Genomic DNA, 20,328 nt, shown 5'->3' with positions numbered 1-20,328 from the left:
AACCTTGTAGTTACTGTACAATTTGCCTACAATTTTATAGTTTCAGTCATGGCATTGATCTACAGTTAAAGGAGATAATTCCTGTGTGCTATCTTGCCAGTCTGCCAAGAGCAATGTACCAATTGTATCTGTAGAGTCACTAAAAATGAATACCTGCTTGAATCCAGGGTTTAATAGGGAAGTTTTAGAGAGTTACATTATGAAATTGTTATAAAGAACATTCTTAAGTTTGTAAGAGAAATATGATGAGGACAATCTAAACCTGGAAATTTCTATCAGTAATACTGCTTTTGTCAGCAGGGTGTTTTATAGCCTCTGCTTTCTACCTTCCACTACATGAATGCTGCAAACCATTTCTGCTGAAAATAAACACCGCAGACTTACAGTTCTAAGACACTGAGAAGTATTTTTATACTTTTTACTTGATTAATTTGCAGAAGTGGTGGATAACTGGAAATATTGAATGCAAATAGTTGAAAAGATATCACCTTTTCTTTCTGCTTCTTTTTTAATCTCAACCATATGCATAATGGATCAAAACTTAAGTTTGTTTTTTTTTTTTCCAGGAAAATTTCTGTTTTGGACTAGAAACTGGGCAGTTCAGCAAAGATGCAGTAAAACTATCAAAGATGTATGCAAATATTTCACACATACCTTCCCAATTTTATTCTTCCAACCAGCCCTCAAGCTTATGATGAAACAAATAGGTCACAAAACCGCACAGACCACTTCCTGTAAGGAAGTGCTAAAACTGGAGTGTGATTAAACTCACGGTCTTCAAAGAGATCTACACTGCAAGCACAGGTTCTTACTTTTTTTCCTGGAGCTTGTTCTTATTTGCACTGAAGTCTGGTTTTACTATGCCAGTGTAAAAAGAGGCCTCCAAACGGTTGCTGTCAAAAAGGGGTATGCTTTCCTCCTGCTAACATGCTGGTTATAGAAATGACCATATGGACTAGGAAAAGCCAGAAGTTGCTGACCCAATAAATCTTGGCTTGAAAGGAGCCATTGGAGGTACCCTTGGGCTGTCCATGGCACAGCTTTTTGATTTACAAGATTTTTCTCTCATTGTTTTAGTCAACTCTGTTATATTTAGGACTGCATACCTTAGAAAATGAATGCTGAAGGGATGACTTTTGCCAGCAAGCTCTCTTTTGTTACCCAGAAACTGTCTCCATCTTACAGATGCTCTTTTATGGTCATTGTGAAATGAATAAGAAATATTAGTTTATCTCTAGATAGAGAATTAATATATTTTTTCTCTAAAACCTGGCCACATATGGTGCTGACTACTGTCAGGCTTATTCGCTATCTAACAGCTGCAATAAGTGTTGGAGGTTGAGGCTAACCTGAGACGTGCATTATTTATATATTGTCACCAGGCACCCAGATATCATAGATGAATTTGTTAGTTTAGAAGTTTTCTACACAGAAGTCAATAAATGTCTATTAAACCACAGAATTAATGATGGAAAGCTGTACATTCTTCTTTTATTCTTGTCATCCTTCTCATAAGTCCACAAAGAAGGAAAGAAGTAAATGATGTCAAGTTATTTACTTTATTTTTTATTTGAATTTTGGTAGCACCCATAACATCTTAAATACTGACTTTATCTCTGGAAAATATAGTTTCTTTCTTGAGAACTTTCAGATTAAGTCTTGCAGGATTTGAGTACCTGACTGTCAGCTATGATGTACCTAGTGCAAAAAATATGTGGGTTTTATTCTGTTTGTTTGTTTGTTTGTTTTTTGTTTGTAGAAAACAGAGTCCAAGTTCGGGCAGCTTCAACTTTGTCCCATCCATCCTTCTGTGCATTCTCTTAGGAATTAGTCAAGCACAGAAAGTGTTATGAAAACTCCGTGGGTTGACAAGTTGGAGTCAGAAGGGGGGAGCAGACTGGAGGCAGATTGCTCCTCACACTGGGACCTGGTCTGTCTCCATTGCCACTGCTGTTCAGAGGATGCCATCTTGGTGTGGTCTTGCCCCAGTCCCAGTGCTCTGTGGAGAATGTGGGGTTAGTCACAGCCCCTGGATGTGTGAGGAACCTTTGCCTTTATCTTGGCTTTGTGTAGCCAAGATGGGAAACTGATCATTACGGGCAGGCAGTGTTTCCACTTGGCATTTTACGTCATAGTTGTCATTGCCAGTTGCAGCCTCAAAGTCCTACCTAGTAAAGATGTACACTCCTGTTTCCACTTGAAATAATGCGTATTTGATACTAGAAACATCTTATCGCTCAGTAGTTAGAGACTCCAGAAGCAAGACTTTAACAAGGCAAAACAGAAGAGCTACAGTCACAAGCAGGTTGGGGCAAGAGAAAACAAAGTCTGACTGTAGGTGTAGTTCTCACCCAATAATCATGTTTACTGCAATTTAATTGGCTTGGTTAGTAAACACAGGTCAGTGGACTCCCCCAGGATTTGGATAAGCTCCAGAGTTGGCTGAAGTAGGATGCGAATACCCTCTGTCTGTGACATTGGCCTCAGTGTGTACAGGTTGTTGCCTATTCCAGTTTTCTCCCTTGTAAAAGGCAAGGGCTTAAGAAGTCATCTAGTTTGCTGCCAGTGAAGTTGTACTAGAAAGATACATTTCTGTGCTGTACTGGGAATTACACCCTGGTGTAGATAATGTGACAGAAGAAAGAGGCCTTCAGATCCGCAGCCAACCTTTTCTCGTTAGTAAGAACAAGATCAAGCAGCACACCCCTCCTCGTAAACTCCTCTACCACCTGCATCAGAAAGTTATCTTCAGTGCATTTTAGGAACAGCCTGAATTTTCGTGGCTGGCTGGCACACAGCAACCTGTGTAAAATGTTAGTTTCCCTCCTATGTATAATCTTCCTTTAAATTTGGAAGGCCATAATAAAGTCTCACCACAGCCTTCTCTTCTCCAGACTGAACAAGCCCAGCTCCCTCAGCTTATCTATCTTTACAGGAGAGGTACTCCAGCCCTCTGATAATTTATGTTGCCCATCTGGACCATATCCAAAAATTTGACATCTTTCTTGTGTTGGGGACCCCAGACCTGGACACAGTGCTCCAAATGGGGCCTCAAAAAGGCAGAGCAGAGAGGGATAATCACCTCTATTGCCCTACTGGCTACCCCTCTTCTGATGCAGCTCAGTGTACAATTGAACTTCTGGTCTGGAAGCTCACACTGCTGGCTCATGGTAAGCTTTTCGTCTACGAGGATTCCAAAGTCCTTCTCAGCGGCACTAGTCTCAAGGAGTTTTTCTCCCAATCTGTGTATATATTTGGCATTAACACAGCCCATCTCCAAGTCCTTGTACTTTGCTCTGATTAATTTAATGAGATTCACATGGGCCCACTTTTTGTGTTTTTCAAGGTCCTTCTAGATGGTTTCCCTTCTTTCTGCTGTATCAACTGCACCAGCAAACTTGCTGAAGTTGCACTCAATCCCATCATCTATGTCACTGACAAAGATGTTAGAGTACCAGTCCCAAGACAGACCCAACAGGAACACTACTTGTCATTGGCCTCCATCTGGACATAGGGCCATTGACCATAATCTTCTGTTTGTGACCTTCCAGTCAATTCCTAATCTGTCAAATAGCCTTCCCTTCAAATCCATATATCACCAATTTAGAGATAAGAATGTTGTGGGGGATCATGTCAAAGGCCTTGCAGATGTCTGAGTTGATGACATCAGTTACTTTCACTTTGTCCACCGATGCCATCATAGAAGTCCACTAGACTGGTCAGGCACAACCTTCCCTTGGTAAAGCCGTGCTGGCTGTCTGGATCACCTGCTCATTCTTCATATGCTTTAATATGTCTTTCAGGGGGATCTGTTCCATGATCTTCCCAGGCACAGAGGTGAGGCTCATTGGCTTGTAGTTCCCCAGGTACACCTTCCTCCCTTTCTTATAAGAGTGATGTATCCCTTTTTCCAAACACCGTGACTTGGCCTCACAGTCACAACTTTTCAAACATGATGGACAGCAGCTTGGCGGCCACATCATCCAGTTTCTTCAGAACCCTGGGATGCATGTCATCAGGCCCCATAGAGTTGTATATACTCATCCTCATGAGGTGGGCTTGGACTTGCTCTGCCCTTACAGTGGGGAGATTTTGTTCCCCCAGTTCCCATTAAGAGGTCTAGAGAGGTGAGGTTCAGGGATGTGAAAAATATGAGAATCCTGGATGTAAGAGATGATGAAGGCAAATAACTCATTTAGTACCTCAGCCCTCTCCATATCCGTTGTAGTTAGTCTTTCTCATTTATCAGAGAAGGTATGCTCTTTGGCTTGTCTCCTCTGAACAACACATTTATAGAACTCCTTGTTGTCTTTAACATCTCTTTCCAAGTTCAGTTCCATCTGTCCCTTGCCTTTCCTAAACTCATCTCTTCATGTGCGGTCAGCATCACTGTATTCTTTCCAGGTGACACTTCTTTGTATCATAAAGAGGAAACAATGAAAGGAAACATTTGTCAAGCATGCTGTCTGACTGAGAAAATAATTTACTCTGAAGTTCAATAAATAACCTGAATATTTAGATACCTTAGAAGATTAAATCATAGATCCAAAACCTCCCCACAGATACTGACTCCTGGAAAAGCATGATTCTCTTAATTACACGTGCAATACATCAATATTTGCTTAATGGACTGCCCATACCCAATCTACCATAGCTATGGTAAGAATATTGTCATCAACAAGTGAGCAACGGAGAAATTAGCTGCTCAGAACACTTGTCTAGGAGCATAACTACACATATAAAACAGGTTGTACCAAACAGCTGGTCAAAATCTATTTGATTTGAATATGGTTTTGTCAGTTTTGTGATTAGTGTTGGAAAGGCTCACCAGGAGACAAGGTGAAACCTGATGATGCCACACACTGAAAGAATAAGCAATAGACTGCCTCAGGTACTGAGAATAAAATAAAGAGCTTTTGGTCCTTCCTGTAAGCTTGAAGACTGACATTCCACAAAAAGATGTTACCAAGATCATCAAATACAGACTTCACATTCACCTGTACATGATTAACCCAGGCCATTTGTGTCAACTAGAAATGCTTGCATGTTCTGTGCAATACATCTACAAGATGAATTGCTTATACCTGAAAATTTCTCTTAACATCACTGGTGGTGTGTGGGAGCTTACTTGTATCATCTGACTGCTATGGGGTCTCTCTTGTCTCACCACTCATCTCACCACTGCGTTTTGAGCCAGGCAATCTTTATAAATGAAGCAATCTAGGCTGAAACTGGTCACAACTCAAAATTCCTCAGATGGCTTTTCCCCTGTTTGCAAAAGACTGTGCCACAACTGATCCACTGCAGACTTCTGCAGGCTGTGTGGAAGTTCAGCAGAACCATGAAGGCCCAAGATATCAGTGTTCTACATCTATGAACTGATATTTCTATGACCCAGTTCTGATAGGTCCTCTAAGCTTAAGCCAGAGGTTTAGGATCCCCATTAACACAATAATACAATGGTTTGCATGATAGGAAAAATAAATGACTATACTGCTCATAACTGTAGCAGTACACCTACAGTGCTGGAGTGTCTCCTTGATGAGATCTTTGCTCTGAAACACTGCATGGGCAGTCCCTCGCCTCCCCCACAGCCTGGGGGAGAGTATATGGTGTGTCTAACAAGATTCCACATTGTTTCCTTAATAGACATGCTGTTTACTCAGAATACAATAAAAAATGTAGCATTCACAACAGAAAAAGAAGGAGGAGGATTGGAGTTCACGTCTCTGCTCCCACTCTTAAATGTTCAAGTCAAAATAAGGGCTGGCATGAGCATTTATTTGGTTTACACAAGAGTGTTCACACTGACAAAAATAATATAAAAAATAATCTCCCTATGTGAAATAACTTTGAGGAGTTGTGTTATTAAAAAGTAACTACAACTACAAAACTTCTCTCTCTTAACTGACCTTCTTCTCTCCCATACAGTTTTTTTTTTTACATTGTTTAGATCTGGACTGTACTTAGTCCTTTCTCATCTGATTTAGATCCAGTTGCTGTGTGAAAGCCAGTATAATTTTAAGAGGCAATATTTGGAGAATTTTAGTTCACCTGAGCTGAGGCCATAAGTTAAGCCACATTTTCACAGTACAGGAACAGGCTGCATTTTTATGTTCATTTTTTAATAGTATCCTAAATAAACAGAACACAGTGAGAATGTGTAACAACCATCTCCAGAATAGCTCTTTTAGGAGCCTCAAAAATATGTTAAGGACACTGGCACAGTCACCACAGAGTATGAAAACATGTAATTTCCACATAACTGAGAAGAAGATTAGCCAGGAGAGCTCTCAGACCTCTGTAGGTTCAGCAGCTCCCATGCTCAGAAGGAAGATGGCCTGTGGAGGAATGCAGGAGGCAGAAGCTGGCATTTTGTACTACAAACATTTTATTTTGGTACTAAAAACCACATTCTCTTTCAAGTCTGCTCTCCCCTTATGTTTTTTTCCCCACAGAGAAATGAAGAAATTCAAAATCCAAACTGCTAACAGCTCACTTTTTGTCAAAGCAATCTGAAATGTCCCTTTTTTGTAAATGCTTGTACTACCAGGACGCAAACTTTCTTCCTTTTGAGAAGGAATGCAGCTCCTCCCTGGTATATTCTTCAACTTACTATATGCCAGAACCCCGGTGACCTAGTCAGGTTTGGTAGCCACCAGTTCATGGTTAAACACAGCTGTGAGCAAATTCTGTGCCATGCTTTGAAATTGAGTCACAAGAGAAAGAACAAATGAGGAAGCAAAAACAAAACAAAATGAAACAAAAGACATATTAGTTTCTAGTGAGCAAGCTGAAATACTTACATACTCGTACTTCTATGTATGTTTATACATGTATATACTTACGTGTGGAGATAAACTCTTGGAGAGGTTCGAATCTTACAGAAATACCTGTAAGAATAAGAATGCATTTTACTAATAAAATAACCCATTTCTCCTTCACTCCTACTGTTACATTCCCCACTGTGGCCTGGAAACCAGATGATTTTGAAAAAGAAGAAGCCTGATTCTGAACTCACATAGTACTGAGTAAATTTGGGGTAATGCTTACAAACTGCATGGAGTGGGTCTGGATTTACACCCAGTTTCTAAGATCAGAATCCTCCCTGAAGTATTTAATTCCTACCAACGCGATGCCCTGCTGCTTCACTGAGGCTGCTGTCTGCCACGCACAGCGTTTTCTGTCATTCGGTAAGAGGAAGCACAGTGTGAGACCTGCAGCTGGACCTGCAGACTAATGCTAGGAAGGGAAGCACAACAGCCAGAACTTGAAAATGATTTATTTTAAAACTCTTGCTCTCCCTCCCCAACCCTCTCTGCAGGGCCACAATTACAGGAAATGGGGCAGGATGCATTCAGGCCAAGGGGAGCCAGAACAAAGCTGGAAGTGGATCAGGAGTTCAAGGGGAGACCGGACAAATGCTTGGACTCACTGAGGGTTACAAATAGACAAACTGCATCAAACTCAGGAAATTCCCTGAGCTGAAAATAGAGACTGAGAGAGCAATTGATAGAAGCAGGTAGTCAAGCTGTGTCCTTACTCTTGCACAGTGCTTACTAAGGATTATGGTGAAGGGAAGATTCTGAGATATATCTCGACCTAGACCAGGATAGCTAATATTTATTTATTTATTTGTTTTGGCAGAGAACACCTGAGGTTTGGGGGAGAGGCAGCCAGGAAAATGGTGCATAGAGATTCTCTATCAGGAGTTACAGGAAATTTTCTTCTTTTCATTTGGTTTCAGTTCAAATATTCCCACATTAAATTGAACTTGACTTCAGCATTCAGATTTCACTCTGTTGAGTAGATTACATCTGCAGTTTGGCAGACCTGCAGATAATTAGCTCTCCTTGTAATTAAATTTCCAGTTAATGTCCCATTTAGATAAATGAGAAGAATTCGCATCTTCTTTTTAAGTGGTGATTTCACAAAATGCAACATCTCATAGACTTTGAGCAAACAAGCACTTCCACTTGCCAAGGGCAGATACAATTGAAATATAGTAGCAGATCTTAATGATTTACATCTTCAGAATTTATTTATTTTTTTTCCAAGACCTTTAGAGCCATCCTAGGGAAAAGCAGAGCCTGCCTTGGAGTTAAGAATCCTGAGCAATGGGGTCCTGTTCTTGCTTCGGTTCACAGTCACTTTCTCATGCAGTGAGTGTCATGGAAACCAGAATTTTCACAGGTGGCTGCTAAATGCCTTTTCATGTGCAACCTGAGGCAGCTGGGGCCTGGTTTCTGCAGCTGAGCACTCACCAGCAGGCCAAGCAGGCAGGCAGGCAGGCAGTGCTGCAGCAGAAGTGACATGGCTAAGGAGTGAGATGTGCTGGAGAGGGACAGCAGGGAAACCTAGGCAATACTCACTAATTTTCTGAAGCTGTGTGGATGAAAGCATGATTTACTTTGCCAGCATGTAAAATGTGGAAAAAAATACTTACTTACATTCCTCTGCACGAGGCATTGAACAAAGGAAGTGCTGCTGCAGTCTAAGTACTCAGGAAAAAGTATGCTTTGAGGTGCAGGTGTATCTGAAAAACATACAGAATACTAGTATCACATACACTAGCTAAAGAGGAGAAAACTCTCTTCTCTGCTGTGTGGCCCTGGGAACAAGCACTTACCCCTTTGTGTATTTTATGAGGATTGGAGAATGAAAAGATGGAGCTAAGACAATGTTGCACAGTTCTATATCTAGCATTTGAGCTATTGCTAAACATTTTAAAATACTCTTTCTGATTTGCATCACTAATATCTGAAGGTATACACCCAGTGATTTTGTACTGGCTAAATACGGCATTGTTTCAACCCAGACCGCTCAAGGATGTCCTACATTGTTTTGTGCTCTCTTTTACTTGTATACAAACAGAGAAGAAAAAGAATGCCTGGGAAAAAAGACCAACAGTTCTAGTTACCCACAGACATAATAGATCCTTTGGTAGCAAATCTTCATTTAAAAATCTCTTGAGATGTCTCTGTAGCATTCTTGGACAGATTTTTGGAAAAGGAAAAGGTTTCATTCAACAATAAGTGGTTAGATGAATACTGTGAGCTCTAAATGAATGCATGAAAGTTGTTGGATAAAGAATAGAAAGCTTCAGGCTCTGAAATTCTGGAGCAAGCAAAGAATTCTAGCAGAATGTAATAAAGACACACACTTGCATGTTTTTATTGATAACAAGATACAATTCATTTGTAGATAAATCAGCTGTAGATTTCTGTAGATTATTTACCCAAAATGTGGGAATTATTCTTAAAGCAGCAGTTTTTAGTTTCCTTCTTAAAACCATATGAGATTTCCTTGAAAAGCTGTGAAATGTACACAGAGCAGCCCTTCTCTAAAGGCTATCGTGCTGGCTGCACACTTTGTTCTTCTCCATTTGCTGCTGCTTCTCCTCCTAAGTCACAGAATTGCAGGGGTTGGAAGGGACCTCGAGAGATCACTGAGTCCAACCCCTCTGCTAAACAGGTAAACGATAAGACCCCAGTCTGTTTAGATAACAGGTTTTAGCATTTCACTGCACAACACTACCCCAAGAAATTATCAACTTTGATGAGTATCTTCCTTCTGCCTAGCCTTGATACAACTGTGAAATTTGTTTTGCACGTGGTTTCAAATGCGGGGAGGTGGGTGGACCAAAGGGAGACATCTTTGTCGGGTGAGAGGTGATGCGCTAAGTGTTTAGCTATTGTTTTACTGCTGAATTGTACACCCTTGCGAATAAGTTTAAGGCGCTCAAGCTGGGCATAAGACAGGGAACACAGCCATCTAGCGGCTGCCACAAGCACACTCCTCGCGTGCCGGAAAAAGGTCCACAAAACAGAAGAGTTTGTTCTGTTCTTACAGAATTGCCATTTCCTTTGCTGTTTATTCACTATTAGTCACTATGCCATCCGACTATTCATTCAAGCTCACAAATAAGCTGCGTGTTGGGCAAAGCTCAGAGTGTTCTGCATGCTGCTGGCTTTTTTGAAGACCATTCCATCTGATATGCTGTTTTTATTTCTTTTGAAAGGGTATAACTGTAGCTTTCTGCTTTGTTTTGAGTTCAGAATTCTTATTCAAGCTTTGGGCAAAGAAAAGCTAAAGCTCTCTCCACTTTCAGGAATATGCTTATATTTAAATGTGCTTTTTGAGCTCTATGCATACAATGGCATCTTCCTCTAGTCTATCATGACTTTATTATATAGCATCTCCATTGTAATCTTTGGAAAAACCTGACAACATAAAATTAACCATGATGTTGCAAGCATATACAGAGAGTACCTTGTGCAGGAGAAACCTGTTAAGAATTTGAACCCTGATTAAAAAATAAATAAATAAATTTAGTCAGAGTTCCATGTCCCTTCTAGGCAAAGAAAGAGCTCATGAACTAATGGAATCCCATTGTTCCTGCCTTTGAAATGATATGACCTTGACCCTTTCTTTGGCAAAAACAGTTCATCTGTAGTTTTTGGTACATTATGGGTTCTGCAGGCAAACAGTAATTTTTCCGATATGTTCCCGTGCTGTATGTTAATGAGTTTAAATGAGGATCTTCTTTGTTGCTCATGGCCTTTCTCAAGCATCTTCTAACTATCTTTTCTTTTCCACAGTCCATCGGGCTGTGGAAATTGAAGGCTTGATATCATGTACTGTATGTACTGTAATCAGTGCAATGGGGGAAGGCTGTTAAAATTTTTCAGTATAAAACTATAGGCTCTTGTCAGTACCAAAAGGTACACTCTGTCCTTGCAAAAAGTACATTGATCTGCAAGATAAGGTGCCTTGCCAATGGATCATGTAAGAAGACCACCTTGGGACACAGATGAGTAAGAATCTCAAGGCAATTGTTTCCTTTCAAGTCCTAACTGACTGCCATAATAATGCAAATTTCTTGAGACATGTCAGTAGTTTCTGTTTTTGTATTTCTCTCATTTGAATTTGCACTTCCCATCTGTTACGTGGCAGTAACCCATTCTTTCTTCTATTCATGTAGGGGATTAAATTTCATTTTGACTAACATTGCTGTAATTCTGGATTGAATAAGTTTAAAGAAATGTACTTACTCCAGCTTACACACTCAAGAACCAGGAAAGAATTTTATGTTTCAGTAGGGCCTGTGGCTTTAAGGTCGCTCTTACCTTGGTTCTGTATAGATACTACATGGGAGTCAACTTATGTAATTTTTCTCTGATTTGCTACAGCTCTTAATTTTCCCTGTAGACAGTCATACAGATCTAATGAAGCTTGGAGCCAAATGATCCCTATTGATCTAGATAGCTTGTCAATATACAGGACGCTCTGAAACTCATGAAATTATGTATCAGCAACTGTGACTACCTTGTCAGACTGATGTGACCTTCTATATTTTTCTCTCATCGTGTCTTTAAAACACACTTGAAAATATTACAAGCTAAATTTTAAGCCTAGTTTGGGCCTCCCTATGAATACCCTGTAGTAAGACTCTCCTACAGAATATTACTTTGTAGCTTGTGCTGATAAATGGCCTTTTTTGTTTGAAAGGAGTGCAGCGTATTTGGACTGAAAAGCCATTTATCACACTTCCACTCTTTTTTCTTTCCTGTTGGCAAGGTGCGTGTAGCAATTAAGCTTTTTACAAGTAAATATACCAGTGCAGTATATGCCAAAGCAAAGATATCTATCTAGAGCTTTGGCTTGAGTTTCTGAAGGCAGCAAAGTGTGCCTCTACAAATTGTCTTTAAAGATTGCAGTAAAAGGTTTATGATCTGTATCCGCTAGCATGGGTGACTTGTAATAAATGTACTCCAAAGGTGTAGTGCCATGTCCAGCACTGATTGCTCCAACAAATGAGCACTCCTCTTCACTAGAGTCATTTGTAATCATACAACAGCTTGACTTTCTGTCTGGAAAGGCACAGTTTTGTCAAACTGGTTTATGCCACTACATCTCTCACAGCATTTTCAGAGACTATGACAGCTGTTGGTTTCATATTTACTCCCACACTTTTCTGCACTTTAAACAAATGCTGCTTCTCATTCTTTACTCTGAATGTTCTAGATACTGTTGAAGCTATCTTTTGTGTTGTTTTTTTTTGTTGTTGTTGGTTTTTTTTTTTTTGTTTTGTTTTGTTTTTTGTTTTAAACAAGAAAAGCAACCAAAACAGTAGTGCGTATTATGGACACATGTATTATCTTCTTTATTTATACACAGATTTAACAGCTTTTATTTGTTCTGTGCTTTAAAAGCTTCTCCATCTGCTGTTCTGCCTCAGAGGTTATACTCGTTTTGATGGACCACACTTCCAATTAGTTTTCCTTGTCTTACTGAGAAGTTTTGACCAAATAGTGATGTTGGCAGTATGTGTAATATACAGACTGCCTCCAGTAGTTTTTAGCAGACATTTCTGCTTGCAAATAAGCAGAAATGTCAGGATCTTGTGCATCACGGATTACAATTCTGATCCTCTAAGAGGAAAGGTGCAACAGACTATAGTGCTCCTCAGCCTGAAGAAATGACTCAGGAGAGAGATTATATATGTAAAAACCTGAATACAGGAAGAAAGTGAATAGAGAGTGAATACAACAGCTGCATGAAATTATTTGGTAGGACAGTTTAAAGAAAAAAGGAAAATTACACAATGCAAAGTAAGCTCGGGAACTCATCGGCACATGATGTTGATATCAGAATTGTAAATGAATTCAAAAAGCAATTGCACATATTAATGGCAGAAATATTCTCAGGGTCTATTAATAGCCTGAATTTCTAAGGACAGATAAGAATTCAGCTTGGTGCTATGAGAAGCAGCAGCTAACAATTGCAAGGGCAATTGACATTTTTGGAAAAGGTTCTCTGCTTCTAGTTCTGTAGAAGGGCAAAGCGTTTTTGTGTGTGCAGACATCACTGCTTCTCGGGTGGGCAAGGGGGGAGCTGCCTGTTGAGGTGAACTTGTGCACATACATACGCACACACACACAAGTGTAGCACATTATGCTCTTTAAGCAGTCAAGGGAAATTAATTCCAACTGCTTTTTTTGAAACTCAGTTTGCTGCTTCAGTGTTTTCAATCTGTACATATTGGATAAATTCTGTACTCATTTATAGCTTCTGCAGAATGCTGCAAGTTCTGTCTTACCAAAATGATGCATTTCTGGTCTTTTAGTTCTCACATGAACCTCACACTCATCCTGTTTGATTTAACGCCTCTTATTTCCTGAGAGAGACTGTGCTACGCTACCTTACCTTTACAACCTTGTTTGCCCTCTGAGTTATTTATGGACAGTGAGTGAACCTCCAGATAGACTGTGCTGTTAAACCTGCCTAGTATGTGGGAGATTACTGTAAGACTTTGTAATTTTTGTGCAGTTTAAAAAAGCTTCTTATCTCTGCTTCTCTCTGGTTTAGCTGTTATCTGTAGCTCCATTAAGAATGTTAAAGTGATATCAGATTTCAGTAGATAATGAAGTGAGAGACCAATTCCTGTTATCCTGTTGGTTCTTATGTGTTTGAGTTCTGCATATTTTAATTTATTTACTGTGTGCCCCAGGCAACTATTGTATCACAGTGTGTGGCTTTGTTGCTGACTGACAAGATCAGTACAAACTCCAGTTACACTGTTCCTAATGAGAGAATATTTCTGTTTTGACACCAAGGCTTGTTTCTAAGTTATTTAAGGCAACATAAAATAAATAATCTGAACATATTAATTTATTATTTTGATTGCAAGGATTAATATGCTAAATAAGGATCTGACCAGAAAATAAGAGAATGTCAGTGGTTTTGTTGTTGTTGTTGTTGTTTTAATGTTGTTTGTTTGTTTGTTTGTTTTTTTACTATTATTTCTATAGTTTAAGGTTATTTTGTTTCCAGAAAACTGACTTTCAAGTGAAAGTTTTCTGTGTGCCAGTTATCCCCAATAACTTGAGCAATCTGCCAGTGAGTAGCAATACTTCCCTGACTTTCCCAAGACCTTTCAGTTGTGATATACAGACATGAATGGTACTGAGGACAGGACAGGTTTGGTGACAGCCTTGAAAATTGTTATTTAAGCATGTATTTTCTTCATGCAAAAGGTATTCAGTAAGTGCCCATACAGTGTGCTCATATTACTAGAGACAGGCTGGCAACAAATCTAGGCACATTTGGGTGCAGATGGTCAAGAAGAGAACTGGAGATCAAAGAAAGGCCACTCTCTGCTGGTGAAAAGAAGTCAAAGGTCCTATATCTCCAGTAAAGTCACTCCATATTTCACTAGATTAGTATTGGTTTAGTTCTATCCATACCTTTTCCACTGTGTTATTTTTCTTCTTTGCCATTAAGGACTTTTTCTGATGTTTCCATTCTCTTTGAAAAATACTCCTCAGCTTGTATTTCTTCCATGAATTACATCACTGTTTCAAGCTTTACTTGGTGTCAGAGGCTCTTTTGCAATCAAGGAGAGTGCTAGCCAGCACTGTACAGGCTGTACCACACACTTGCATCAAACACAGTAACTCAGTCAACCCCTGCAGATCGAGCTTTCAGTGTTAATTCAGAAAAGGGAGATAACTGCTCTGGGTTCTTCTAAATAACAATGATAATTAAAAAAAGATTCTTCCACTTCTTATATCATGTCATGACCTGAGGAAAATTGTCCACATATTTTACAGATTTTATTATCAGCTGTTCTGCTTAATATGCTCCCTCAAACGTTTCTGTTACTGGTGACTTTCTTGTTGCTAGCTGGTGTCTTCTGCAGAAGGGACAGATTACTGTAAAAATTGGGTTAATGTTCTGCTTTCACAAATTGTGTGTTGATCCTGAAAAGATCAGACAGTATTGCTGTGTAACTACTGTCAATTTTACCAAAGCAACTTTCTATCTCTGAGTAGAATGATTTTATCTTTTCTGAGGAAAATCTATGTAAGATTTTGAATGGAAAACCTGTACAAACTATCTAAAAAAAATATGGACTTTCTGGTATAGTGATTGCAACTTAACAGTAAGCTACTGCAGCTTCTCCATAGTTTCAGTAAAGATAAACTTTTTGACACTTTGACACTTACTTATACAGGCAAAAAAAAAACAAAACACATTTATTTGACAGAATATTTATAACATAAGTAGATCACAGTTAAAAGAAAAGAATTACAAAAATGTGTGTGTCAAGCATGATACATACAAGGAGTGAAACTTATTTTCTGCCATGTTGTTGCACTATAATTAATTGTGCCATAATTGACTATTCCTATCATCTTACTATCTCTCTGTGCTATGAATGCTACTGAATAAATGTAACTGAAATGTCAGACTTCACACAGATTTGTGATACAATATATATCAGAACTCATTTTATAACTTGTTATATCAATCATCAATACAGTAGAAGTACCTAACCCAAAAGAACTCTGCATCAGCCAAAAGAGGTGGATAAGCTTCCTAATTGTGTTTGAGTCCACATAGCCAATTGAAGAAAAGGGGGGTATGTTTTAAAGATTTTAAAGGTTTATTTACCTAGAGCACCTTCTAGTCATCTTATTTTCATTATGGTGACTGATGGTTTGCTTTGGCAAACAGAAGATTTGTGGTTAAATTTCAGGGAAGTGACTCAAAGAATGTCACTCTAATCTGTCACATCTGTAAAAGTACTTAGTCTGAAGTGAAGATTTACATGTGAATTCAGTGTTTTCTTCTATTTAATTCCAGAATTTCTGTGTAGACACCAAGAAGAAATTGTGCTCAAATCAAGATGCTGATGTTTTGGTTAGTTGTCAAAATGATTTGGTGCATCATGACAATGAGAAGGACCTGACTGGGAAAGCTACATTAGTGGAAAATCGTGTGATTAAAGGTTAGTTAAGACTTATGTTTTGAGTTATATTATAACAAAGCTTAACCCCAGCCTTGATAAATAACTTATATGCAGCATTATCTTGTGTGATTTCATTTGGAATCTGTGCTTCAGTCAAAAGTGATGAACATTTCTGTTCCTCCTCCATAAATGCTGTAAGGCAAATTCATCCAAGCTCTCAACAGCAGCATGGTATTAAACTCTGTTTGACACTGAAACATGAATATTCAGTAGTTTTTAGAAACAGATTTGTGTGGAAAGACACATTTTGTTTTTCCTTAGGAATCTATACATCTTCTCTTTCTAAAAAAAAAAAAAAAAAGAAAAGAAAAGTTAATTCCAACAGGTATGAAGGATAAGCAGGCCATTCAGGCCATTTATATTAAAGATATGAAGATGTCTTCAACTTTTTTATTTTGAAGAAAAAATAGCATTGAGCAAATTACTTGGCTATTTATTGTTTTTAAGGTCACCATTTGCTTGGATTTCACAAGTATGTTTGATAACTGGGTAGGCTTTCTACTTCTCTTTCAACTTTCAAATTGTCAGAACATATTGAAATTGAAGCCAGATGATATGAGGACAAATCCTGAAGACTTTGAAGTAAAAATAAAAAACTCTGTTGATTTCATTAATCTGTCTGTCATGAGTTATATTTAAAAAATGAATGCATGGCATTAATTATAATACCGGCACATTTGGAAGACTAAGGCACAAATACTTATCCTCGCAGCATTTGTTTACTGATAATTTATATCAGTATAAGAACTTCCCATAAAATTTCCTCTTTACTGTCTTCTCATTCAGTGTGCTAGTCTCCTAAAAAGGACTGCTTATCTGAAACTATGCAAATACAACATAAACAGCCTTTATATTTAAAAATTACTGTAGTGTATTGAATATTCAATGATCTGTATTGCTGTGGTTGTTGATTGCTTGGGAACAGTTTTTCTAACAGTGTTTAGGTTTACAGAAGGCTGCTTTGAAAGATAATCTCATATTTGTTATTTTGTGGCTTTGAAAAATCTCCCTGTAGGCTCCATTTTGTTACAACTTAATGATCTGATGATATTTTACAGTGGTAAATGGTGAAGCTTCCAGGCTGGCAGCTAAAGAGAATAGCATTATCTGTTTAAACCCCAGGACAACATTGTTACCAAGCTGAGTTAATGATTTACTCCCTTGTGTCAAGGGACCTACCTGCGCATCACTGGGGCTTGACTTTCATAACTGGTGTCCGTGCTGCAGGGATCAGTTGAATCACCTCCATGAGTGGTCCAGTCCCTGTGGGGTAAGGCAAGTGTGAGCGAGGTGTTCATGTTTAATACAGGACCTTCTATTCTATTCCATCTCAACAAGGAGGAGATTTCCCAACCCATTTCTAAATCACAGTTAGGGGTACATGTTCTACAAATGTAGTACTCAGGTGTTCAATATTTTCAGTCAAAAAGACAAAATTGGACTTTTTGTAGCTATTCCTGTTTTGGAGCTTTTACTTACTGTGATTGAGAAACACAGCAAAACAGGGCATCAATGCTAATTGCCATCTGCCCTGGGTAGAGTTTGTCTGCCTTCTCACTCTTTATTCATTCTGAGTTAGTAACATTACCCTTTTGTCCATTCCACCAAGTCTTATTTCTCCTTGATTAACTTCTTCTAGAATCTACAGAACTTCATAGTCTTTATGTAAATATATTTTTCTTTGCGATTTGAGAGCAAGATGCGAGGAGTGGCTAAGGTCCCTTGGCTTTTTCAGCCAAGAGCAGAGAATTGTTCATGGAAACACACACACAGTTTGTTAAACAAAAAGAGGTTTTGCAGTTTTGCAGAAAAAAGCATTATGATATTGTCTTAATTTTCTGTGTGTGCCAAACACAGGTACTGAGGATTTGGTAGGACAGTGGAGAATGACCTTAACTGTGGGTTAAAATTTGGAGACAGGTAGATTTAATAACACAGAAAAAAGATTGATGATAGATTATACACTAGCAAACTCAGATCAAAGCTGAAGATTTTTCTCAAAGCTGTGTGTTAGTGAAGCCCAAATTACTGAGCTTAATTCAAAGTTAACTGCAAAATTAAGCAGGAGATTTGATTAGAAGATAAAGCAGTTCTTCCTGGCCAGTCAAGGGATCCCCAGGAGTCCACTGTTGCGTGCAGCAAGCTTGCCTGTTCCAGAGTGTATTCTGCTCTGATAATCCAGAGGATAATGGATTAGAAAATATGTCAAGACTAACAACACAGACACACTCCTGTGGGTTTTGAGTGGGAGGAAATGTACCATTCACTGACTAATCTTTAAACTTCTACTTGTGAATGTTAAGCTAACCTCCAAAGCACCAACCCATTTCAAATTCCTAATACGGATATTGAATCTATGCTCTCTCTCTCTCTCTCTCTCCCTTCTCTCAAAAAAAGAAAAAAAAGAAAAAAAAAAAAAAAAAAGCCAATTACAGACAAAACTGCTTTCTTATCAAAGGCAGTTCTGAAAAGAGAGGCAATATGGTTCTCTTTCAGTGTTAGCACCTCCATTGTGTTTCCTTGCAGAGTTCATATTAGCAAAGATAGTATTTATTATCTTTGTTTCTAGGAAATTCAGCCTTTTTCTACTCTTTCAACAAAACCTGAATTGGTCACTAAAAATATAATCTTATTTTCTTAGATTTGACTGAATTTGAATTCATTAGAAATAGTAGCAATTCTGCAAAGTCATAACTCTCAATCTGAAGTGTTGGTTTGTTTTGCTTTAATTTTCAAACCTCTTCTAAGTGGAGTTTCTGAAACATTATCTAATGTTGTTTTGTTGTTGTTTGTTTGTTTTGTATTGACATCTGGATAGTTCAGAGCGGATATTTGAATGTTCTGTCTTGAAACACTTGATTTAGGAAGGCTGTGGGCTGGGGAAAAAATAAAATACAGAAGGTGCCTTTTGATTGCAATTCATGGTGCACAAAAAAATGTATACCACCTTTAGCAATGAAAATGGCTTAAGAAATTTGTGCCTCTGTCCTTGATGTTATAGCATTTGGGGCAATACTTTTGGTTACAGTGCTGTACCAAAAAATAAACTGAAACAAATGGAGCATAGTAATTTCAAAAGCTTTAAGCAAAATGAAGGATTTTGAATTATATTTTAAAAACATTCTTACTTTGGCAGTATCACAGGGAACATGCACTAATGTTCTGAATTCAAACATAAGGATAAGAAATATGAATTAGGAGTCCTATATTGTGTATGTGAATGATAACTTTCTGCCTTTACTTCCATCTTTGATTATGGCAAAAATGTTATTCTCTTCTTTGCTCCCTTTGGTCCTGTAACTATCTCTAACACAATAACTGTATTATTTTCCTTTTTATTTTTTGGGCCATATATAAAACCTTATTCCTTGTTGATGTGTCTTCTGAGAGAAGCTAACAAAAAATGTTAAGATAATGAGTTAAAATAAGCAGATAGCATCACTTAATAGGATTGTGCGTACACTTACGTAACTTACACTTAATTTTAGTTAAACTTAGTTTTATTCTTAGCTAGTATCAAGGTTGTGCAATGGGGGACAGAAAACTTGGGTTCTGCATCCTTTACATATTTCCCTTGTTAGATCTGACTGCATACAGTTGCAATAAAAATCAGAGTTTCCAGGAAGGAGCATGTAGAAATCACTACAAAGAGAAAGTGTTGCAGGGTTATAGGCAGGGAACTAAAGAGGACTTTGTATGAGTCACCACTCCCACTTTCTGACCATGCTGAATCTGTGGTGATTCTTCAGCTAGGTGGTGGTGCTTCTTTCAGGGAAGGCTCAGACTGGATATCAAGAAAAGGTTCCTGACCAGGTGGTAAGATGTTGGAATGGAATCTCAAGGGAGTGGCCATGGCACTTAACTTGCCAGAGTTCAAGCAGCATCTGGACAAAGTGCTCAGACGTGTGGTCTAATCTTTGGATGGTTCTGTGAGGAGCCAGGAGTTGGAATTTAGTTGGAATTCATTATCCTTATGAGTCAGTTCCAGCTCAGGATATTCTATGGTTCCTCCTTAGGTGGAAGATGTTGTGCAGAACAGCATATGGGAGTGGGTAGGGGGCATGGTGTCACACAGAGCCCTTCTCTATACCTTCCTGCAATGACGTATGATTATGATGAATATGCAACTCCTTAAAGTCTGTGACAAATGTTTTCTGTGAGAGTTATTGATATGCAAAGTGTTTGATTTGTAATTAAAAAAGAAAAGAAAAAACAAAACAAAACAAAACAAACAAACAAACAAAAAAAAAAAAACAAAAAAAAAAAAAAAAAACAAAAAAAAACAACAGTAGTGCAACCACAGAAAATAATGACGGTAAGGATTCAATAAAACCAGCAAGATAGAATAGAAAAAGGTGGTAAAGAAGAAAAGTTAGAAATAAAAGGACAGTGAAATAAGTCAGCAGCTGTTTGTATCTTTCAGGAAATCTGTATTTCTCTAAGAAACTGAATTTAAGATTAAACTGTTCCAAACAAAGTTCAAGTACATTCCCTACAGAGATAAATATTAA

General features: G+C 38.4%; 1 protein-coding gene across 1 annotated transcript in view; it reads left to right on the top strand.

Moving 5' to 3' along the window:
* THEMIS (thymocyte selection associated) overlaps positions 1-20,328 on the top strand; it is a 75,894-nt gene that overhangs the window by 51,517 nt on the left and 4,049 nt on the right. The window contains exon 5 of the mRNA XM_072333232.1: positions 15,652-15,796. Within this exon, the coding sequence (XP_072189333.1) occupies positions 15,652-15,796 (145 nt within the window). The remainder of the gene's footprint in view (positions 1-15,651; positions 15,797-20,328) is intronic.

This window comes from Excalfactoria chinensis, chromosome 3 (assembly GCF_039878825.1).
Source record: "Excalfactoria chinensis isolate bCotChi1 chromosome 3, bCotChi1.hap2, whole genome shotgun sequence".
Lineage (NCBI taxonomy): Eukaryota > Metazoa > Chordata > Aves > Galliformes > Phasianidae > Excalfactoria > Excalfactoria chinensis.
Note: the sequence above shows the minus strand (reverse complement) of the source record. Positions and strands in the feature narration are given on the sequence as shown.